Raw genomic sequence first — 24,552 nt, forward strand, 5'->3', positions numbered from 1 at the left:
TGGTGCCAGGGCCAAAAAAAAGATGTTTGTGTTGGACGGATACCACAACGCTGATACATCTTCTTGATCTTATTTATCTCTGTGATGTCTTCAACACAGCATTGAAACAGGAGGCCTTTAAGACCAAACCATTAACAGCAAGCCAATGTGTTCAAGGGTCTGGACGGACTACGCATTCAAATACACACATCCTGAGGAAGGAACACGTTTCCTGATCGACGTTGAACAAAGAAAGGCGGTTCCATGTGATAAGTGCAAGCATTCTGCCCTTCTCTCCATCCTCCACGTCCTTCACATTCATGAACACTCACCTGTAAAGATGCGCTTGTGTCTTCTCTGGCTCGGCCTGCTCCACATCAGCCTGAGCGCTCTGTGTAAGGACACTATGGACAGATTCAGACCGTCACATCCTCTTTTTATTCATTTGTCTCATCTCTTTATCACTTTTGCTCTTATCTGCAGGGCAAGCGGCCGATACACAGGCAGGTAAGTCCTTAGTTTCCGTTTAATATTTGCTTGTGAGAGACTCGGTTTTGGTCATGACGACAGTTTCAGGACTCCAGTTTCTGTTGGGTTATTTTTACCTCTTTCAGATGGACCTGACCGCTTGATTTATAAGGGAGCAGTGAAATATCATGACAGTTCTGAGCTTTTCTGAGACTTATTTGATGTATTTTTAGTCAGAGCAGATCTGTGATTCGCTTGGATGCTTTGATCCTTCAGAGATATTTTGTCACACACTGTTTAGTCGCTCACAGGAAGTTTGCGCCTCGTGTAATAGCTTGATGTTTAGTCTGCGTCTAATTAGAGGCTCAAACAAGATCAGTGATGCAGATTCCTACCCACAAACACTAACGTTTTCTAATCAACCTACCACCATTAAATTTGAGTTTGGATTATCCTTGTTTTTCCAGATTTTAGTGGAGTTTACAGCGGAGAACTCTGATTGTGTTTGTTGGCCAGGCTGAGAGTTGTACGGCAGAAATCACAGGCTCTGTTGAGCTCCTGAGGGAATAATGTTTTGTGTTTGTTTATGTGATTTCCTTCCTTCTGCTTCTTTCTGTTCGGAACGTCGCTGCTATCCACACTCTCAGTGTGGCCTTCTTTAAGACTTCAGGAAAAGAGCTCAGTGTGTTCAGCTCAAAGTAAACATACCAAGAGGATGACTCTTTAGAAGTGGCACCTGATGGGCTTGTTTTGTTTTCGTGAACCAAAGGAAGCGCACATTTCTGTAAGAATGAACATACTGTACTGGCGCTGTCTGAAGCATCTTTTTACCTTTCACAGAGAGGGCAATCCCAGAATTCACCTCTTGTGAAAACAAATAGCGCTTAATAGATTGGAATGTGCACTTATAGTGTATAGCCTACTTCAAATCTTAAAAGAATATTTTAAAAACTGTAATTGCAAATAATATTATATTACTGAAATAAAAGACCACTTAAGTGTACTTAAAGATACATATAAAGACATACATATATAAAGATTTAATGACCGTTTCTTAACACACTTAAGTACTTTAAAAAAGTGCACTTAGTACTAATGTTAGATTAAAAAAGTAAATTTTAAATCGTTTTTTAATAAAAAAAAAATTGTACTTTAAAGAAGTGCACTTATTTTGCATACTAAAGCGCATGTAAAGTACTTGATTATAATTTTAACTGTAGTTATTTTACAGTATATTATATTTAAAGTTATACATTTTAAATATGCTAAATTGCAACTTCACCATTAATGTGTAATTACAAATACATTCAAATAGATTACATACACACAATTTTACATAATTATTAAAATTTTATTAATCTGAATTAATATTATTATTTATTTAAATTATTTATTTCATATAATTGCTATATAATTATCATTTTATGTTTTTTATGATCTGTTGATATTCTGTTGCTACATTAATGTTTTAATTTTATATTTGTATTCATGATATGTGGAATTTTCTCAACACAGCCCCACATGGTGTGTGTGTGTGCGTGTGTGTGTGTGTGTGTGTGTGTGTGTGTGTGTGTGTGTGTGTGTGTGTGTGTGTGTGTGTGTGTGTGTGTGTGTGTGTGTGTGTGTGTGTGTGTGTGTGTGTGTGTGTGTGTCTGTCAGTGAAAGTCTATGCAATGCCCTCACTAATATAGTGAAACAAACGTGTGTGTGTTTTATCTCTGGGTCTTTCTGAGCAGCCTTCACCATTGATCAGGTGACGTTGACTGTGCTTCCTGGTAATAATGTGGAGAGTGGCACTAGCCTAACCTTGCGTTGTGAGGCCAAGGTCAGTCACAGCCTCCCCCAGCCGCTGATATACATCTTCAGCTTCCTGCAGGACGATCAGGTGGTGTACTCCAAAAATACCAGTGACTCAGTGGTGGTGCGCAGTTTATCTCCAGCCAGGGTGTCCAACTCGGGTCGCTTCCAGTGCACTGTCCGCATCTACGACAAGACCAAGGTCAGCAACAGTCAGGCACTCAGAGTCACAGGTTAGTAACATAACTGATGCCCCTCAAAAGAGATTGATGTGATGTGAGGTCAGTGGTTAATACAGAGTCTTTAAACCCATACAGGCCTTCAAGTCCCCACGTTGAAGGTGAAGTCTGATATCATTTCTGAGGGGGATATCATCAGTGCAACATGCAGCGCACCAGAGGAGACGGGCAGTCTGAACTTCTTTTTCTACGAGGGCGATCAGGAGGTCAAGCGAGTCAGTAGTTCCAGCAGCTCTGTGACGACCTCTCTTACCACGCAGAAGCTCACAGACATCTACTTGCACTGCGTCTATATGGTTATCATGCATCCCAATGCAGGCTTCTCCAACAAAAGCAACACGGTGAAAGTGATTGTACAAGGTAACATCATGTACATTTTCCTTGGTCAGTATAAAAACCCCATGAAATCAAAACTGTTGTTTTGTGGCTTTTAGTCCACGTCTGTAGGCTACACTCAAAACTATTTCAGTCTGTTTTAAGATTTACGCATTACGACTTTTCTTAACCCTTTAAAGAAATTAATACTTTTTTTTCAGCAAGGATGCGTTAAAATGATCAAAAGTGGCAATACATAATATATTTCTATTTTCTATTTCGAATAAATGCTGTTCTTTTGAACTTTCTATTCGTCAAAGAATATGAAGCAGCACAACTGTTTTCAACATCGATAATAAGAAATTCTTATTGTGCATCAAATCAGCATATAAGAATGATTTCTGAATGATCACTGATCCTGTATTTTACTGTATTTTTGATCAAATTAGTGCAGTCTTGTTAAGTATAAGAGACTTCTTTCAAAAACATCCAAACATCTTACAGTGCCCAAACCTTTGAACAGTAGTGCAAATGCATTTACAATTTGCAGTCTCTCAAAATCTTAAATAGGCCTTATGTAATAAACAATCTAAGGTGTTTAAGGTAGCCGTGCTCACTCCAAAAACTCAAAGTATTGCTCTTCATATTAAACGGAAAAAATGCTGAGTAGAGTTCCACACACACGAACATCTAAAAAGATAGCGGATATCTAATTTAGGTTAGCGTCATGGTGTTTTGGTTTTGTTTTCCCCGTTCTTGTTTGCCTGTGTTCCTTGTTATTCCTTGTCAGTCTCCACGGTCTTTGATTTGAGTAAAAGGGCATGGACTGGAGCCCTGGCCATGCTCCCGCTGCTAAGGGTGAGCTGTGCCTGGCCTCTGTTAAATTTTGTGAGGAATTATTCCCCAATGCCTCCCACCTAGCTCCAAGTCTCCTGCATCTCCACCTCTGGCTTTCCAGTCTCCAGCTCTACCTAGGGTGACCACCATCAAACAAACCAAATGTGGGACGATTACTAAGTTTGTGTGGGACAATGTGGGACATGTTACCAACACTAAAACATAAGCTGAAACTGTTGTATAATCTTAAATTCAACATCACTGAGCCCAAAGGCAGCAGGCATCATGCAGATAACTACTTTTGAAACAGTTCTGACCAAGGGCAACTAAAATCCAACTAAATAAATAATGAAACAAATAAAACAACATTAAATTAGTTAATCTTATATATTAATTTATATATATATATATATATATATATATATATATATATATATATATATATATATATATATATATATATATATATATAAATTAATATATAAGATTAAGTAATTTAATGTTGTTTTATTTGTTTCATTATTTATTTAGTTGGATTTTAGTATATATATATATATATATATATACAAAATTGGGGGGGAATTTTAGTTTATATATATATATATATATATATATATATATATATATATATATATATATATATATATATATATATATATATATATATATATATTCATTTATATACAGAACTATCCATTCGTTTTCTGACAGGGAACACATGGAACGAATCACCGCTCCACATTTTGATTGACAGCCGTCACAACCTGCTAGTGACCGTGTTTACTCCTTTCTTTTCAACCATTGGATATGGTTTAAAAAACGGCTTTTGTATTTGTGTAAGGCGGGATGTTACTTCTGACGAAGCGCTGTTAAATATAGGTGAAAAACGATGCCGCAAAAATAATTAATAAAAGGCTTTCTTAAAAAGGCAAAAGAACGCATGCATGTTTTTTCAATATGATCATTAAAAATCAACAGACTGGTGAAAATGCGGGACATTTTCTCAATATGCGACATGCGGGACAAGGGGTGAAAATGCTGTGCGGTACAACGCAAAGCGGGACAGGTGATCACCCTAGCTCCACCTTGGTGCTTGAATCTCCTGGCACCATCTTGCGCTGCCGAGCCCGTCACTCTGCCTCAGCTCCACCTTGGACTGCCGTCCTCACGGCTCCACAGGGCTCCCTCGTCCCTCCGGCTTCGCCTTGGTCAGTCTACCAGAGAAGGGCCCTCAGTTGTGCCTCGTCCCTCCACCCCTTCAGGCTTCTCCTTACCTTCAGATATGCCTTTCTCCTTAGTCGCACCAGCTCTGCCTCAGTCCTCCAGCACCATGGCTCCACCTCGGCCGCTCATCATCACAGCTCCACCTCGGCCTTCAGGCCTTACAGTGTGTTGCTCTGTCTCTGTGTCTCCTCGGCTCCACCTGGGTCTCCAGCTCTCCTGGCTCCAGGATTTGGTGGCATTCCTGGCTCCACCTATTGGTTCTGCCATGAGCCTTCATCCTGGCTGTTCTCCGGGTTGTCAGCTGACTCCTCCCTCCATCGTCTCCTCTGTGATGTTTCTCTCTGATAGTTCCTCCCAGTGTCTGTCTGTCTGTGTAATGTCAGCGTTGTGTTAGTTTCATTGTGTTTTGGTTGTGTCTTCCTTGTTCTTGTATCCTTGTGTTATCATTACTTGTTAGTTACCATGGTTTCTGATTTGAGTTACACAACTGTTCCCTGTTCTGTTGATTATCCTCCTCTGTTTATTTAAGCCTTTAGTTCCTTCTGGTCATGATTCGGTGCTGTCATTGTCAACCTGGTTGTGTTTTAAGCTTATTCCTTTGATATCCTGCATGTTTCAAGTTTGATTTACTATTAAATCATTTTTGTTGAATTCTCGTCATTGAGTGATTATTGCAACATGCCTGACAGCATTATGGATTCCATAATAAACTCTATAAAATAATTCCATAAAACACTGTGGACAGAAAAAAGTGGCACTGAAATCTTGTCATTAATATCAAAAATATTGATCATCTTTCACTCATGGATTTATGCAAATTTTAAGGTTAGGTTTAGGTGAAGGTTCAGGGTTAATACCAACTGTAGTTATAACACAGTTATTGCAGTTTCTATAATAAGTATATAGTATGTAGATGGGGAACAGGGCTGTAAAATAAAGTGCTAATAAACATTCCCTAAAGTTGTAATGACTCTCCCCCAGTACAATATGCCAAGTAATACAACAACACAAAAAACAGCTAATCAAGTAATTTCATGGGGTCTTTATAGAGCATATTCACAGCTGGTTATATTTTGCTTTGACAGTGAGATGGACCTTTTTTTTTCCTTTTTATAGATCTTAATGTGATCGTGCCAAAAATAAGCATCTCCCCCGAGGTGAATGTTGTTGAGGGTGACAGGGTGCAGATCACATGTGAGGTGCAATATCCCTCAGACCTCGAGTTGTTCCTTACTAAAGGCAATACCGTACTTCATCAATATCATACAACATTCACACACAGCTTCACAGTAAGAACTGAGGATTCAGGGGACTATGTGTGTAAAGCAGAGAAAGGCAGCGTGCAAAAGATGGCAGTCTATCGGCTGAATGTCACAGGTAACTAACCACAAAGATACACATTTTGGCTAATCTTAGAATGCCTTCAGCTATCAAGATTCCACATTCATCTCCAAATGACTTTGTTGCATTAAAGTTTGCCTTTTTATTTCAATAATGGCACTTATGCATCAAAATTGTAGTGAAAATTGAATATCAAATTGGAATGGAAAATGGAATATCAAACATTTTCACAATTCAAATTATTTTACACATATTTTGCACATAATTATATACTTTGTGCAGAGTTCTGTGCATGGAGATTTTGTTCTGATTTGTTTATCATTTATTTCGCCTTTGCCAAGAAATTAATGCTGCATAATACAATACACAGCATTTAATATAAATTACACTGCATCAGTATTATTTTAGTATAATTTAGATACTATTATTAGTTTGTGTTAAATTGTGTCAATTAAATTTTTGTCGTGTTTGTCATTTTTATTTTTATTTTTACATATAGTTTTTATTTAATTTTTAGTTTGTCATTTTAGTATATCAAGTTAAACTAATCTAGCTGAAATGAAACACGTTTGAGGTTTTTTATTTTATTTCAGTTAAAGTTTATTTTAAGTAATTCACTTTTATTAAAAGTAATTCACTTTTTTTTTCTAAAACAATTTATGGTTTTAGTTTTAGTTAACTATAATGACCCTTCACTGCATGATCATATAATAATTTTTTCTGACTCTATGTTCCCTCTTCAGAACTGTTCTCAAAGCCGATTTTGATAATGAACCCAGATCAGTTTTTTGAAGGAGAACGCTTCACTCTGATCTGCAGCAGTGCTGTAAGCTCCCTAGACAAGATCAAGAAAGCGGACATAAAGTATGCTTTGCTGAAAGAAGATCAGCTCATTCATTCAGATGCCAAGTACATTGCCACTGCAAGCCTGGCCACCAATGGGAAATACACTTGTATGGCAGTGGCTAAAGGAGTTAACAAGACCAGCGAACCACTCATTTTAAAAGCTAAAGGTAAAGAGTGTATGCTTTTGCCAAAGCTCCAGCATTAGATGACATGCATAGATTTCTATAATATTAATAGAGTGTTATAACAAAGCATTTTTTCATTATTACTATGTTATAACATAGTAATAAAAAAGATGTTTTATACTCTAGCAATATAGTCAAACTCAAGGGTGCCAACACACTACACACTACAAAGAACCTTTCAGAGAACAGTTCTCAAAAGAACCATTTTAAGAATCTAAAGAACTCTTTGTGGAATGCAAAGGTTCCATGGATGCATCAATGCCAATAAAGCAACCTGGTCTCATTGTGAAAATGTACCTCTGGCAACGTTTTTGCAAACCGCCAAAATACGTACCAATAAGTACATATCTCTGCAGTTTCAAAGTGAAATGAACACTAGAGGCAGTAAAACAGCAAGCACTTTTTATAGTTTTTTTTTTTCCATGTAAATTAATACATTTTGGAGTTTGCGTCACTTAATCTGCTCCATATGCTCTGCTTTTTTTATATAATAAGTTTGCTCAGTAGCTCAGCTGGTACAGATTTGTACTTGTAATAATGAAAGCTCAGGTACGAATCCCGTGAAAGACAAGTCATGATAAAAGAGCTCAAAGATGAGTTCACACAAGCTTAACAAGACATGGTTACTATTGTATTTTTTGTCACATTTGCTTTTGTTAACACTATCGGTTAGGTTTAGGGTTTAGTGTAGGTGTACGTTAAAAAAACAATGTCACAAAACGTCAGATTGACGCTCATCTGTTCCGGGAAAAAACGAAGCTTTTGGCGGCACCCAGTGGACATATCACTTTGAAACTGCAGTGATATGTACATATTGGTACGTATTTTGGGGTTTGCAAAAACGTTGCCAGAGGTACATTTTCGCAATGAGACCAGGCTGCAATAAAGAACCTTTATTTTTAAGAGTGTAGAGCTGACTGCTTGCAATATGCTGCAAATATACAGTTGCGAATCCAATTTAACAAAATAAGAGGGATCATACAAAATGCATGTATTTTTTTTATTTAGTACTGTCCTGAATAAGACATTTTACATGAAAGATGTTTACATATAGTCCACAAGACAAAAAAATAGCTGAGTTTATAAAAATGACCCCGTTTGTGAACCCTTGATTCTTAATAGTGTGTGTTGTTACCTGGATGATCCATAATTGTTTTTGTTTTTATGATGGTTGTCCCTTTTTTGTTCTGGGCGGTTAAACTGCCCAAATGTTCTTCAGTAAAATCCTCCAGGTCCTTCAAATTCTTCAGTTTTACAGCATCTTTTTAAGATTTGAACCCTCTCCAGCAGTGACTGTATGATTCTGAGATCCATCTTTTCACACTGCGGACAATTGAGGGAATCAAACAGAATCAAACACAACTATTAAAAAAGGTTCAAACATTCACTGATGTGAAGGAATCACAATGAAAACCTATTGAATTTGAAGATCAGGGTAAATTGTACTTAATTTGTCTTCCGGGAAACATGTAAGTATCTTCTGTTGCTTCTAAAGGGCAGTACAAAATGAAACAAATTGATATTTAAACAAAATTAGGAAAAATTATTCTCAAAATCATACAGTCACTGCTGGAGAGGGTTCAATTATTCTAAAGACGCTGGAAAACTGAACAATTAGCAGGAGCTGGAGGACTTTTCGGAAGAACATTGGGCTGCTCAGGACAAACAAGGGACTCATGAACGTCTCGGTTACGGATGTAACCCTCGTTCCCTGAGGAGGGAACGGAGACGTAACGTTAGTGACTAACGAATGGGGGTTTCGCTTAGAAGCCTATCAACTTCGAGTTTAGAGAAAACGCCCAATGGCGTGCCAATGCCATGGGGCATGCAGAATTTGCATACGTAACTCCGCCTTACCGTGTGAGTATACAAGGAAGTACGTGGCAATATCGCATTATGTTACCTGCTTGAGGAGCCAAGACTGAATTCCTGCGTTCCAGGTAGCACAGCTGATGTGGCAACGGGACGTTACGTCTCCGTTCCCTCCTCAGGGAACGAGGGTTACATCCGTAACCGAGACGTTCCCTTTCGTTCAGTCACTACGACGTAACGTTAGTGACTAACGAATGGGGGTCCCAATATAATCCCGCCACTCAGCTGTCTTCCAGCGCCCTGCGTAAGTGTGAGTACCCTGTCGTAAGACTAATACGGACGAAGGACTCCCACTTAACACAGGAATACCAAGGTACACTGGGAAGCATATCCCAGTGAGGGAATGCCAAGATGCCTACCCGTGGGGAGGACTTAAGAGACACATATGACCCGCTAAGGGCTGCATATGGAAGATCTCTAGGGTACCAGCCGAAGGTGGATTTTTAACCCTAGGGGTGGCGGGGACACGCCAAGGGAAGAAACCCGCTCACTGCGGAGACTTACGGTGAAATACACATGTGGGGGTCGCCGGAGGGGAACCATGCACATGGGGCACCTGGCCGGACATGAGGATCTGGGCTCAAAAGGGCAGACTGAACTGATGTCGGCGTCGACAGTGCTGGAGGAGCTCAGGGCTCTCGGGGAGCTCACCTGAGGAAAAATCGAGGAAAAAGGAATGGCGAGCAAGCGAAGACACCTGAGCCTGGTCCATTACCGGCCCCTCGGGGGGAGGCGAGTACATAGTCGGACAATGGCTCCACTCGGAGATTGTAGAATCTGGCGAATGTGTTAGGTGTCGCCCAGCCTGCAGCTCTGCAGATGTCTGCTAGCGAGGCGCCATGCGCTAAAGCCCAAGAGGAGGCCACACTCCTAGTGGAGTGTGCCCTCACACCAAGGGGACATGGTCGACCTTGCTGCTGGTAAGCCAAAACAATGGTGTCTACTACCCAATGAGACAATCTTTGACCCGGGAGAGGCTGAAACCGCGAGAGCTCGTCGGCTGCGTGGTTCAGGACTCCCGGAATATGGACAGCACGAAGGGACCTCAGGTGCTTCTGACTCCATAGGATGAGATGGCGGGCGAGTTGAGACATACGGCGGGAGCGTAGACCGCCCTGGTGGTTGATGTACGCTACTACGGCCGTGTTGTCTGACCGGACAAGCACATGTTGACCCTTCAGCAGCGCTCGGAAGCGGTGCAGGGCGAACCGTACTGCCAGCAACTCGAGGCAATTGACATGCAGGAGGCGCTGGGGTCCTGTCCAGGAGCCCGCGGCTGCTTGTCCATTGCACATGGCACCCCAGCCCGTGGCAGAGGCATCCGTCGATACGACAACATGCCTGGAAACTCGTTCTAAGGGCACACCGGCCCGTAGAAAACTGAGGTTCGACCACGGGGTGAGCGTCTGTAGGCAGGCCCGAGTCACTTGGATCCGGAGCGTGCCAGACAGCCATGCCCATCTCGGGACTCGATCGCGAAGCCAGTGCTGAAGCGGTCTCATATGAAGCAATCCGAGCGGCGTTACCGCGGCTGCAGATGCCATATGCCCCAGGAGCCTCTGAAATAGTTTCAGTGGAACCGCACTCTTGCTCTCGATTTGACGGAGGCAAGTCAGCAGAGACTGCGCGCGCTCGCTCGTAAGCTGCGCGCACATGGCGACCGAGTCGATCTCCATACAGAGAAAAGAGATCCTCTGCACGGGGCAAAGTTTGCTCTTTTCCCAGTTGACCCGAAGGCCCAGACGGGCTAAGTGGTGGAGAACCAGATCTCTGTGTCCGCAAACCTGCTCTCGAGAGTGGCCCAGTATGAGCCAGTCGTCGAGGTAGTTCAGGATGCGGACCCCGTGCTGCCGAAGGGGCGCAAGGGCTGCCTCGGCAATCTTCGTGAAGACGCGAGGGGACAGAGATAGCCCGAATGGGAGAACCGCATACTGATATGCCCGCCCCTCGAAAGCAAACCGTAGGAACGGTCTGTGTCAAGGAAGGATGGAGACATGGAAGTAGGCGTCCTTCAGGTCGATCGCTGCAAACCAATCGTGAGGACGAACGCATTCGAAAAGGCGTTTCGCAGTCAACATCTTGAACGGAAGCCGGTGAAGGGATCGGTTCAAGATGCGAAGGTCCAGGATTGGTCGTAACCCACCGGTTTTCTTGGGTACAATGAAGTAGGGGCTTCCGACTTCATTTCGGCCGGAGGGACAGGCTCGATCGCACCCTTCGCCAGTAGAGTGGCAATCTCTGCACGCATGACGGGGGCATGGGCCCCGGTCACGGTATAGCGGACTCCCCTGTAACGGGGAGGAGCCTGCGCGAACTGAATCGCGTAGCCGAGCCTGACGGTCCGCGCAACCCAGCGGGACAGCCCCGGAAGCTGAAGCCACGCTTCCAGAGACTGCACCAACGGGGTCATACGGACGGCAGACGTACCCAGGGTGGGGCAGCGAGGCAGCGTTACCGGCCCGGACAGGGGAGGCTGTTGGGCGTCCCGGGGTCGGGGCACGGTTAACGGCTGCGCCCTGACAGAGGAGACCAGGGAAGGACGCACGTTCCACTGGGGTCTGCTCTGCCAGGGGGCTGGCGACAGAGAGGGACGAGACCCGAGGGTGGCGCGCACTGCCGTCACCGATCTCTGGGGGCTCAGGGATGGGGTTGTCAGTTCTTTCCTTAACCACATTAGGGTGCTGCTGACCCGGGGGCCAGCAGCTGAACAAAAGATTCTCCCCCGGCCCTCCACCGGGGGAAGGAGTGGCCCTGCTGCCGTCTCCTGGAAAGAACTGCCCATCCCTGAGCCGTCCGCATCAGGAGCGCCGCTTAGCCTGGCGTTTTTTCGCGGGCTGCGGGGCTGGAGCGGACTGGGACGCCTTCCTTTGGCTGCCTCTGCACGGCCCGGGTGGAGGCTGCTGCCTGGGTGGCGCAGAGGTAGAGGGAGCCGCAGGAGGGCGCCCTCGGCGGCGAGCAGGCTGAGGCAACTGCGCGGGCGGTGGGGTGGAGGCAGCAGCTGACCGCCGGGGCAGTATGTATTTTATAGCCTCAGTCTGCTTCTGAGCGGCCGAGAACTGTTGGGCGAAGCTCTCGACCGCCCCGCCAAATAACCCCTCCTGGGACATGGGGGTGTTGAGGAAACGGGTTCGCTCAGCGTCACACATATCGGCCAGGGTGAGCCATAGGTGTCGCTCCTGGACCACATTTGTGGACATCACCTGACCCAGGGAGCGTGCGGTCACCTTCGTCGCCCGGAGAGCGAGGTCGGTGGCGGCACGCAACTCATTGCTGAGTCCTGGGTCAGCCCCCCCCTCGTGCATATCACACAGCAACTTGGCTTGGTAAGCCTGAAGAGTTGCCATGGTATGCAAAGAATCAGCGGCCTGCCCCGCAGCTCTATAGGACTTCGCCACCAGGGATGACGAAAACCTACAGGCCTTGGAGGGGTGCTTTGGGTCACCACGCCAGGACGAAGCACTCTGCGGACACAGTTGCATCGCAACAGAACGTTCGACTGGGGGGACCCCAGTGTACCCATGAGCCGCAGCTCCATCGAGGGAGGTGAAGGCGGAAGAGTTCGCCAAACGTTCGCGGGAAGACAACGGGGACTTCCAGGAACGCGCGATCTCTTCATGCACCTCGGGGAAGAAAAGTATTGGAGGAGCGGTCGGACGGGTGTCCGAGCGCGCCGCCCCCAAAAACCAATCGTCCAACCGCAAACGCTCAGGCTGAGGTGGAGGGTTCCACTCCAACCCAAGCGCTGCGGCGGCCCGAGACAGCATGGCTGTCAATTCTGGGTCCGACTCGGGCAATGCTGGCGCACCCGAGGGTGGCAGCACAGCCGAATCATCATCCTCAGATGACTCCAGCCCACCTTGTGATGCGGCGATAGACATCTCTCCGTCCTCCGCCGCGCCAAACGCCACAGTCGGGACAGCAGGAGCCGGCCCCGATGTAGACGTCTGAGCACGGGCCGGGTCAGGTGCATGAGAGGGGGGTGTGGGCCGAGGAACTAGCGTCGGAGCTTTGTTCCACACCGTCACCCTTAGATCACCCTGGCCACCAGCCAAAGTGCCGCCTCCGGGGGAGACCGCAGATTGGGGGGTGACAGAGGGGACTCTCGCTCCGGCATCAGCACGGAGTTCACGGAGTCTTGATCGTAGCACCGAGATGGCCATGTTCCCGCAGAGAGAACATGAGTCATCCACGAGCGCTGCCTGAGCGTGCTGAAAGCCCAAACACGTCACGCAGCGCTCGTGCCCGTCGAAAGGTAGAAGAGATCTACCGCACCCAGAAGTGCACGGACGAAACATCCTGAAAAGGACGTGTCACGTGCAAGCTCTTTTGAGAGAGGAAACTTTGCAGTCGATGCCGAAGCGCCCAGGGAAACACACACCAGCTGTCAAACAGACCACTGCGCAGATCAGCAGGCAGGAAGTATGGGATCACTGGAACGCGCCGTCACACCAACACTGACTGGAAAGCTGCTCGTCTCGAAGAAGCTGACAAGTCTCAGAAGGCTGTAGGAGTGAAGAGGTCCTCTTGGCTCTGAAAGCAGAAACATAATGCGATATTGCCACGTACTTCCTTATATACTCACGCGGTGAGGCGGAGTTACGTATGCAAATTCCGCATGCCCCATGGCATTGGCACGCCATTGGGCGTTTTCTCTAAACTCGAAGTTGATAGGCTTCTAAGCGAAACCCCCATTCGTTAGTCACTAACATTACGTCGTAGTGACTGAACAAAAGGGAACAACCATCACCAAAAACAGCCATGGATCATCGAGGGAACGGCACACAGTATTGAGAATCAATGGTTCACAAACTTTTGAAAGGGGTAATTTTTATAAATTCAGCTATTTTTTGTCATGTGGACTATATGTAAACACTTTTTATGTAAACTATCTTATTCAGGACAGTACTAAACAAAAACATGTATAATCCCTCTTATTTTGTTAAAATTATTCACATTTTCACAGATTCTGCAAGGGGTTCACAAACTTTCAAGCACAACTGTATGTATCTCATTTTTTATCTCCCCTCTTTTTCCAGTGCCTGTTTCCATTCCAGTCATTCGTGCTGTTGATAAGGTGATTGTTGGTCAGCCATTCAAGATTTTGTGTGAAGCTGAGAATGGAACACTTCCAATAACATACAGCTTACTGAAGGCCCGCATGTCAGTGACTGAGAGGAGAGTGGTTCAGGCAGCTGACAAGGCACTCTTCAGCATAAACTCCATCAGTTATCCAGAAGAGATCAACAGCTTCACATGTCAGGCTCATAACCAGGGGCCATCCATCAGTAGGACCAGTCACCCTCTTGGAGCAGAAGTCATAGGTAAGAGGAGCTCATCCTGATATCTTCATGCTGAAAGATTTGTGTGCCTATTGATGTTGCCTGTTGATGATTGATGTTGCTGCCATTTTTTTATAATTTGGAAGTGCATGTAGCCATTTTTAGATGCCTTAATCACTAATAGACTTTTGTGTGCGGTACCTTTTTTGATGACTGTGTCACATTCATTTTATTCCTGTTCTGCACATCAAAGCCTGCCAAATAAAAAGCATTGCCATTTAGCAAAATTTTCTGAGAAAGATTTTCAAGCCAACATTCAAAGTTTGTCTTGACGATTGTTTTGCAGCAAAAGCTAATTGGAAAAACATTTGAAAAGCAGTTTCCAGTTGAAATGAACACTAGTGGCAGTAAAACACCAACAGCATTCATTCCTTTTCAAATTATGATAACGGGGACAGTTTATTGATTAATAAAGACTTATTTATGCTTGGTTCCATGCACAATATTATGTTTTTGACCTCAAAACACTTGTACAATAGTGCATGGTTTGTAAACTAATACATTTTGATATTTTCATCACATAACCAGCTCCATGTGTATGGCTTTTCTGATGTAGTAAACTTGTCTAGTATCCAGTAAAACACAAATCACGAGTGTGAATGCGTTTTTATCTTACATTTGATTTTGTGAACACTATCGGTTAGGTTTAGTGTATGGTTTGGTGTATCACGTTTTGTTTGCTTTAACCAAGTTTAAAAGAAGTTATTCTGGAGACTTGTCCAAAGTAATGAATTAATCAATGTCAAAGAAACAAACAGTAAATATACATTATACTGCCAAAAGTTTTGGGACGCCTGCCTTTACATGTACATAAACTTTAATGAGATCCCATTCTTAGTCTGTAGGGTTAAATATGCATTTGGCCCACCCTTTTCAGCTATAACAGCTTCAACTCTCCTGGGAAGGCTTTCCACAAGGATTAGGAGTGTGTTTATGGGATTTTTTAATTCTTCTGGAAGTGCATTTTGTGAGGTCAGGCACTGATGTTGGATGAGAAGGTCTGGCTCTCAGTCTCCGCTCTAATTCATCCCAAAGGTGTTCTATCAGGTTGAGGTCAGGACACAGTTCCTCCACACCAAACTTGCTCATCCATGTCTTTATGGACCTTGCTTTGTGCACTGGTGTGCAGTCATGTTCATGTCATTCATGTTCCCACAAAGTTGGAGGCATGAAATTGTCCAAAATGTCTTGGTATGCTGAATCATTAAGAGTTCCTTTCACTGGAACTAAGGGGCCAAGCCCAACCCCTGAAAAACAACCCCACACCATAATCCCCCCTCCACTAAACTTTACACTTGGCACAATGCAGTCAGGCAAGTACCGTTCTCCTGGCAACCACCAAACCAAGACTCGTCCATCGGATTGCCAGACAGAGAAGCTTGATTGGTCACTCCAGAGAACACGTCTCCACCACTCTAGAGTCCAGTGGTAGCGTGCTTTAGCCCACTGCATCCGACGCTTTGCATTTCACTTGATGTAAGGCTTGGATGCATCTGTTCCGCCATGGAAACCCATTCCATGAAGCTCTCTATGCACTGTTCTTGAGATAATCTGAAGGCCACACGAAGTTTGGAGGTCTGTAGCTATTGACTCTGTAAAAAAGTTGGCGACTTCTGCGCACTGTGCGCCTCAGCATGCGCTGACCCCGCTCTGTGATTTTACGAGGCCTACCACTTCGTGGCTGACTTGCTGTTGTTCCCAACTGCTTCCACTTTGTTATAATACCACTAACAGTTGATCGTGGAATATTTAGTAGTGAGGAAATTTCACAAATTTACTTATTCCACAGGTGTCAGCCTATCACGATACCACGCTTGAATTCACTGAGCTCCTGAGAGCGACCCATTCTTTAACTAATGTTTATAGAAGCGTCTGCTTGCCTAGTGCTTGATTTTATACACCTGGGGCCATGGAAGTGATTGGAACACCTCAAGTCAATTATTTGGAGGGATGTCCAATACTTTTGGCAATATAGTGTACTTTATGAATGTATGTGAAATATGTCTAATGTCAAAACACAAGTTTATAAAGTTTTTAAAAGGATAGTTTGCATAAAAATGAAAATGATGTCCTTTATTTATTCACTCACACACACTCTAAAAAAAGTCCATTAAAAATATGGCCTAATGCACTGTTGGCCTAACTATCTCTTACTATTCTTGACTAAAGTAGCTGGTATATCTCTGTCTTTTCATCAGTACCAGTGTCCAAGCCAGTTCTGGAGCCACAGGATGTTACGGTCACAGAGGGCACAGATCTCACCCTCACCTGCAGTGTACAGAAGGGTACTCACCCAATCACCTTCACCTGGTATCACAACAGAGTTCAGCTCTCTTTCTCCACCCCGGAAGTCAGATCCTTAAAAGGAAGATATATCGTCAAAGCCATAGAACGAGACCAGAGAGGCGACTACTACTGTGAGGCGTCCAACTACGCAACTGAAATTAGGAGTTCTCCAGCCAGGATTGGCGGTACATTTTTAAATACCACACCAACACACCATTTGATCTCCTTGATAAATTATAATTTATATTACTGTTTATCATTTATAATTTATAAATGTATATATGTTAGGTTAGTAGTAGCTGTGGTATCGAAATTAAATACAGAAATGTTCACTGCTATCAAAAGTTTTGCTGTCATAACTGCCTGTTTTTGCAAAAACATGGCCGGTAAAAAATATTTACGTGTGTGTGTGTGTGTGTGTGTGTGTGTGTGTGTGTGTGTGTGTGTGTGTGTGTTTTATAGTCAGTTTAGCAGTGTGGAAGAAAGCTCTTATTGGAGTTTTCTGTATCTTGCTTTTGGTGGCTATCGTCATAGTCCTGACAGTCTTTGTGAAGAAATCCATGCCAAATCCACGGAGAAAAAAGCAAACAACGGAGTTATCAGTGTAAGAAGCCCCTTCATTTCTATTTAACATCTACAGTTCTTATGTCTTATATCATCATTATAATGTATCTTCAATCTGTTTGAAAATGCTTTTTTGTCTCAGAAAACCTTCAAGGCCCAAATCGGGTGACCCCATGAGAATAAGCCTCACTCTCGACATTGAAGACAACACCAATCTCAATGGTAACAAATCCCCATTGCTGTCATAATAATATTAATACAGTGCATTTTGCTATTTTTGAAGCTGTTGTGTGTTTAAGGCAATGTGCCACAGGTGAATAGGGTAAAAACTAATAGATATCCCCATACTTTCCTCAGTTGAATAATTATTTAGACAATAATTTTGTATTGCGTATTGTATTGCGTTTTCTGGAATGTTATGTTTAAATATGCAAATGAGGCAATGTCTAATTAAAAATTAGGGTTCAAAATTCTTGTTTTATTTTGTTGACAGAGTTAAAGGTTTGGTCACACTTTAGATTAGGGTCCAATTCTCACTATTAACTATATAATAGTTAGTAAGGTAATTGTTCAATTTAGGTATTGTGTAGGATTAAGGGATGTAGAATAAAGTCATGGAGAATAAGGCATTAATATGTGCTTTATAAGTACTAATAAACAGCCAATATCCTTGTAATATGCATGCTAATAAGTTATTTGTAAAAAGGACTAAAGTGACTCAACTAAAGTGTTACTAAAAATTTTACAGTGGGGATTTTTAATTGCTCTATTTATAGATTAAAAAAATACTGTCAGCAGCCAGAAAAATAAAATCACCATTTATTTTTTAAAAGTTATATAAATCAGGTGAATTTGCTGCTAAAGTGGAAATTTCTGGCTTTTCTCATTTTGAGAAAACGGCCTTTGATGATATACTAATTGAAAGAGTGCTTTTTTTGCTAGTTTCATCCTGACACAGTTCTCATTTTCACATCCAGCGCCACGTTGTTTAAATAGCAAATGCACTCGTGCCCATCGTTTCACCCATGGGCGTGCTGGTCTGAAAACCAGGTGTGTTCAGGAGCATTGTTGGCGCGCTGCTATTTTGAGGAACTGAAAACAAATGCGACATTGACTATCAAAAACCTGGTCTAAAGTAAATAGAGCAGTATTTTTTGTGTTATTTAAAGGATGCGTTAGTAATATGTGCCTATAGGCGGGTGCACAATGCGCATACACATGCTTATTACTAGGGTTGGGAACCGAGAACCGGTTCTTATTCAGAACCGAAACTGATTTTTGAAAAATACCAGAACCGCGCGAAATTCCTAAGTTTCGGTTCCGAAAACGGTTCTGGTGCAATGTGTGTGCGAAGCGCTGGAAGCGTATCCTTTCATAGCGAGTGACAGCCAGTGTTGCCAAGTCCGTGGTTTTCCCGCTTTCCCGTTTTCCACTGTTGCCGCGGGCTGTGTTTCATGTCCGCGGGTTGAAGCGATTGTGCACAATTGTGCGGGTTTTGTTGTGAAAACCTGGCAACTCTGGCTCACCTCATCATGAATATTAATTACGTTGCCTGCCGCTTCCAGGAGTGCAACGCAGTTCAGCACTGAAAGCCCTCGCGCTACACATTTACGGTTTTGCGTCAGATATTTTCTCGTTGACCACCAGCATGGCGAAGAGAAAGTCACAAGTATGGATTATCATTTCCAAAGAATGAATGATAATGAAGCAAAATGTGAAAAGTTAATAACATGCAAAGGAGGCTGCACTAGCAATTTGACAAAACATTTGCTACAGCACAAAGTGCCTCAGGGCTTATACCAGATTTATAGTGTAAGGCCTATATATATATATATATATATATATATATATATATATATATATATATATATATATATATATATATATATTATATATATATATGTATGTCAACCGTTGAGTCACCATGGTTTAGGTAAGCGTTTAGGCACAATTAGCTTTGTAATGCTGAATTGCAATTTATTATTTACAAGTTCACTGAATAACTGAATTACTATTAAATTAATATACAACTAATTAATAAATATAACTAATAAATATAATTTATAACTTGGTTTTATTCAGAGACAGAGAGATAAAATGTAATAAGACAATTTCAGAGGTGTTCATTTGAAAAACAATGTGTTGCAAGAATGGCTTAATTAATACTGTAATATATGTACAGTACAGGACTTTTTTGACATTGCCAACCTGTAAATTAATTTTAGAGCAAGTAATAAACACAAAATGGATTGTTTGAGTTGCGTATTGTGCCTTTTTCCTTTACCACTATTTGTGTAATAATTTTAATGGAACCGGAATCGGAACCGGAATCGTTAGGCGGAACCGAAACCGGAACCGGAAAATTTCTCACGATTCCCAACCCTACTTATTACACACACAGGGCAGCAGCACACAAACATTTTTAAATGTAAAAAATTCCTCTCTGGAGAAGTGTTCAGTCTTTCTGCTCACAAATTCCGCCATGTAAATAGTGAATCTGCCATGGTGCAAGTGCAACAGGCTTTTAAAGGGAATGGGAGATGAGACTAGGTACAACCATTTTGGACCATGCACCTGGTGCGCTGACCATTTTTTCCGTCCTTTTCCTAGCAAAAGTGGATTCGGACACACCCTAAGTGCACCTGCACCGTGCGCTTCAGACCATGCACTCAAGACTCAAAAAAATAATTTATGATGCATAAGTAAAAAATGCACTTATAGTAACGCAGGTAAAAACCTGAGCTGTATAGTGTTCTAAATCATACTTTTCTTGATGGATGATTTTGTATTACCAATGTAATTCTTGTGGAGTTTGGTACAAGCAAACAATGCTATGTGGATTGTTACGTCAAATCTATTTACGGTATCTTTGCGTGCTGGGTTACTATAGATTATTGAAATTGCTGAATTTTGATTACTGAGTCATTTTGAAAATTGCACTTTATCCCTTTTTCCCTGGCACTGAATGTTGAAGTCAAATTTTTGTTTGTTTATGCCTTACAGGCACTCCCTGTGTGATGGGCAGGAATGTCTGGAGTGAAAATGGATCTGGCTCAGGTACAGACTTTAAACAGGAGGAGGCCTATGTGATGTGAGTTCATCTCATAACAATGTCTGCTTGCTATCAAACTAGATTCTGAGGATCATACCGATGTGGACTCTGAGCTGGTTCACCCACAGGAAGAGGATCCCAGCAGAGGTGAGATGCAAGATTATCAAAGAATCCCTCAAATGGAGTCATTGGAAAACAAATCTGTTAGTAAATCTGATAAATATTGAAAGAGCCTTGAAGCGATTTGGGTATTCATGTAAACTATATCTGGTATTAATACCAGTGGCGAAACAGAAAAGCAATGTTCAAAGTGTGAAATGCTGAGCCACTGAAAACTTTGTTCATGTTATGACTCTCAAATTCTAAGAAATTGCTAGAACACAATTAAGCATGCAAATATTACAGTGATGTCACTGCCACCATTTAAATGCTGAACATTCTAGCAATGAAAGTCAGTGGGAAATTCTCTAACTTCCAAATTTTAATTCTAAATTGTATAAGCACAATTGGTTCTGCTTCAGGACACAGATTTCAGTTCAGTTCTCATCCAGTAGTGTCAGTGTGCAGTCAAAGCAGTATTGTTATTGAATATTAAGCGCCCTAACTAAGCAAGCCAGAGGCGACATTGGCAACGAACCCAAATTCTATCATGTGACAGAATGGAGAAAAAAAAACTCGGGAGAAACAAGTCTCAGCAGGGTAAACCAAAGAACGAACACAGTGTCATTATGATTCAGGCTGTATCACAAGTCAGAACTCATATTGTGGATCTGTAGCATTCAAGTATGTGATTTCGGATGCAACCACAGTTCGAGTGAAACCAGATTCAGACCACCTCCTACAGGTAGTCTCGGGGTTTGGTACCGCGGTCCACTTGACAGCTTTCACATTACCAACTTTCCATGCCCTCTTTCGAACTAAACTGTTGGTGTGAAAGCCCTCTTAGTGAACCCATCTATTTGAATATTCAATGGCTCACACATGTGGACACAAAAATTGAGCTGCGTGAAGACTGTGTTCGTAGACATCAGCTGAAAATTACAGAGCGGAACGTGGACTATAGTGAAGCTTTGGGTTTATTTTGCTGTCCTCACCATGCGTTATTAATTTTTATGGTTAGTTTTATTATTTCCATGTATTACCCCCCCCCCCCCAACTATTTTGAAAATCACAAATCTGCACAAAAAAGTTTAAATGGAATATGTAAAGAAGATAAATATCTATTTGTATGCTGAAAAAAAATGTTCTTCCATATTTGTATTAGAAGTTCTTGTGAAGAAAAGCATAGAGCCTGAATACAGCGACCAGCATACAGAGGTCCAAGTGTCCACACCAGGTGAGCCCTGATCTTTCAATCACAAACTTTACAGCATGGCAACCCTAGGGAAGCTTGTTTCCGGCACAGAATAAAATAAAATAAAAAAGGCAATTGCGACTTTTTATCTTGCAATTCAGATGTTTAAATTTTGCAATTCTGACTTTTTTTCTCACAATTGCAAGTTTGTATCTTGTAATTCTGACTTTATTTCTCACATTTTAAGACACAAACTCACAATTGCGAATTATAAAGGCAGAATTGTGAGGTATAAAATAACAATTCTCAGAAAATATGTCAAAAACGATTTTCTTGGAATTACGCGCTTATATCTCTTGATTCTGAATGTATTTCACAAAATACCAGGTTTTTAACACACATTTCTGACCTTTTACTCAGAATTGTGAGATATACACTTGGAATTCTTGCAATTCTGACTTGAAAATGTACAATTTCTCGCAGTTGTGAGATACAAACTCATAATTATGAGTTATAAAGTCTGAATTGCAGGATATAAACTCGCAACTCTGACTTTTTTCTCACAATTGCAAGTTTGTATCTCATAATTCTTACTTTATTTCTTGCAGTTGTGAGACACAAACTTTTCTTCTGAGAAAATAAGTCGAAGAAAAAATAATAATTATCGCAATTGCAAGCTAATATCTCTCAATTATGCCTTTATTTCACAAAATACCAGGTTTTGAACAAACATTTCTGACTTTTTACTCAGAATGGTGAGATAAACACTTGGAATTCTTGCAATTCCGACTTGAAAATGTAACATTTCTCGCAATTGTGAGACACAAACTCATAATTATGAGTTATAAAGTCCGAATTGTAGGATATAAACTTGCAATTTTAGTTTGTATCTCATAATTCTGACTGCATTTCTCACAGTTGTGAGACACAAACTCGCAATTGGAAATAAAGTCCAAATTGTGAGGTATAAACTAACAATTCTGAGGAACTATTTCACAAAATTGCAAGTTTACAACTGATGTTTTTCTCAGAATTGTAATTGCGAGAAAAAAAAGTCAGAATTGTGAGATAAAAAGTCGCAATTATAATTTTTATATTTTATTCTGTGGAAGAAATTAACTTTCATACCACCCTCCCCTTCAAGCATGACCATAACAGGCAGTAAAAGAGGTGCATTGTTGCATTGCGTACTAACTGACATTGTTAATGAAAGTGTGGTGTTTTCGTCATGCATGAGACGCCAGGTGGCTATATCCTGCGCCGGTGGGAAAGAGCTTCCTGTTTTCACAATGGGCCCTGGAGCCTCATGTTCCTCTGCCCTGCCGACACACAATCTCGTCTATTGTTTCATCAGCACAAATAAACACTCCACAGCCCCTTTTCCCTAGTTGATTAATAGCGAGACCTCTTGATAATCATTGCGGTATGCGTGTGAAACAATGCTGAAACACTACAGAGGTCACACTGAAATGGGTTTTGGCATGCCCACATATTGCCAAACAATAGCTGCATCTGGAGGGAAACAGATTACTTACACAGGCACATTAGAATGGCACTAACACGATAAGCCCAAGGCAGGCACCGCACTCATCTTCCTTGGGAGTTGATTGGAGTTGGTTCAGGAAGTTGGGCTGCAGTTATTAAATATTCATCCATTTTCCGCTGCGGCTCTTTTGTGACGGTGGTTCATTTGTTTTTTATAGGAGTTTCGGAACAGGCTGAGGGCGTAAGTGACGCACAATGTTGACACAGACACAGACACACAAGTCCACATGTAGGTATGTACAAATAGTTTTGCCACAGGGAGGCCCTCTTGTGGAAGAAATAGGTGCCACAGAAGAAACACCTTATATCTCACTTGGTCTATGAAGGCTGACAAGAAAATGTGATGGTCATACAAAATCCAAAGAGGAAAAATTAGAAACTATATTTTGCACACACAAAAAAAATTGTAGACAGACAGACAGACAGACAGAGAGAGATAGATAGATAGATTAGATAGATAGATAGATAGATAGATAGATAGATAGATAGATAGATAGATAGATAGATAGATAGATAGATAGATAGATAGATAGATAGATAGATAGATAGATAGATAGATAGATAGATAGATAGATAGATAGATAGATAGATAGATAGATAGATAGATAGATAGATAGATAGATAGATAGATAGATAGATAGATAGATAGATAGATAGATAGATAGATAGATAGATAGATAGATAGATAGATAGATAGATAGATAGATAGATAGATAGATAGATAGATAGATAGATAGATAGATAGATAGATAGATAGATAGATAGATAGATAGATAGATGTTAAATTATGTTATTCTGCAAGCTTTCAGGGAAGCTTATTTGTGCTTTTCTCAACAGGCGGCTCTGGAGTATGCGCAACTCAACAACAGTGAACAAGAAACTGCATAATGTCTCAACACATTCCATCTAATTTATTCAGCTTCTCCACCACCAGAAACTGATTTTCATTTTTCAAATTTTCCTAATGTTATTAATATTACTTTGTGGCCTGGACTGTTTGAAATGTGAGTAAAATGCGTTGTGATGTTTGTATATCAGAGATTAAAATCTGAGCAGTCAAATCAAATCGTTTGTTTTGTTGTTGTTGTTGTTGTTGTTGTTGTTTTGTTTTTGTTTTTGTTTTTTCCAAGAACACTGATTAAAAGGAAGAACATATTTGCTTCCAGAACATGAGGGAGCTACTGAGCCACTTTTAAAAGTATCCTTTAATAAACATTTTAGGATCAAACACCAAACAGGATGTTGTTCACATGAGCACCACGACGCATGCGTGTGATGATGACGCAGGAGTTGCACTGGTTTTACAACAGCGTAGGAGACTGACACAGGCTAGAACGAAATTGTTAAATAAAGTCGTTATTTTTGTTAG

At 41.9% G+C, this 24,552-nt stretch overlaps 1 protein-coding gene across 1 annotated transcript; it reads left to right on the forward strand.

Moving 5' to 3' along the window:
• The first annotated feature begins 270 nt into the window (after positions 1 to 270).
• On the forward strand, positions 271 to 24,337 carry pecam1a (platelet and endothelial cell adhesion molecule 1a). The gene is made up of 15 exons (XM_079832972.1): positions 271 to 374; positions 463 to 486; positions 2,184 to 2,477; positions 2,562 to 2,843; positions 5,976 to 6,236; positions 6,944 to 7,213; positions 14,140 to 14,424; positions 16,641 to 16,913; positions 17,191 to 17,332; positions 17,435 to 17,514; positions 20,296 to 20,349; positions 20,426 to 20,491; positions 21,609 to 21,680; positions 23,342 to 23,364; positions 24,021 to 24,337. The coding sequence occupies exons 1-15, from the start codon at positions 320 to 322 to the stop codon at positions 24,069 to 24,071; spliced, it is 2,232 nt and encodes a 743-aa protein (XP_079689098.1). The 5' UTR covers positions 271 to 319; the 3' UTR covers positions 24,072 to 24,337.
• The last annotated feature ends 215 nt before the right edge of the window (positions 24,338 to 24,552 follow it).

Source organism: Gobio gobio (assembly GCF_949357685.1).
Source record: "Gobio gobio genome assembly, chromosome: 1".
NCBI classification, from domain to species: domain Eukaryota; kingdom Metazoa; phylum Chordata; class Actinopteri; order Cypriniformes; family Gobionidae; genus Gobio; species Gobio gobio.

What these genes read in the sequence shown, in the direction of transcription:
- pecam1a (XM_079832972.1), top strand. Translation starts at nt 320, where the DNA reads ATGCGCTTGTGTCTTCTCTGGCTCGGCCTGCTCCACATCAGCCTGAGC. An exon ending in AGACAACACCAATCTCAATG is followed by an intron (nt 17,515 to 20,295) that starts GTAACAAATCCC and finishes TATGCCTTACAG; the next exon opens with GCACTCCCTGTGTGATGGGC. An exon ending in GGAAGAGGATCCCAGCAGAG is followed by an intron (nt 20,492 to 21,608) that starts GTGAGATGCAAG and finishes TATTTGTATTAG; the next exon opens with AAGTTCTTGTGAAGAAAAGC.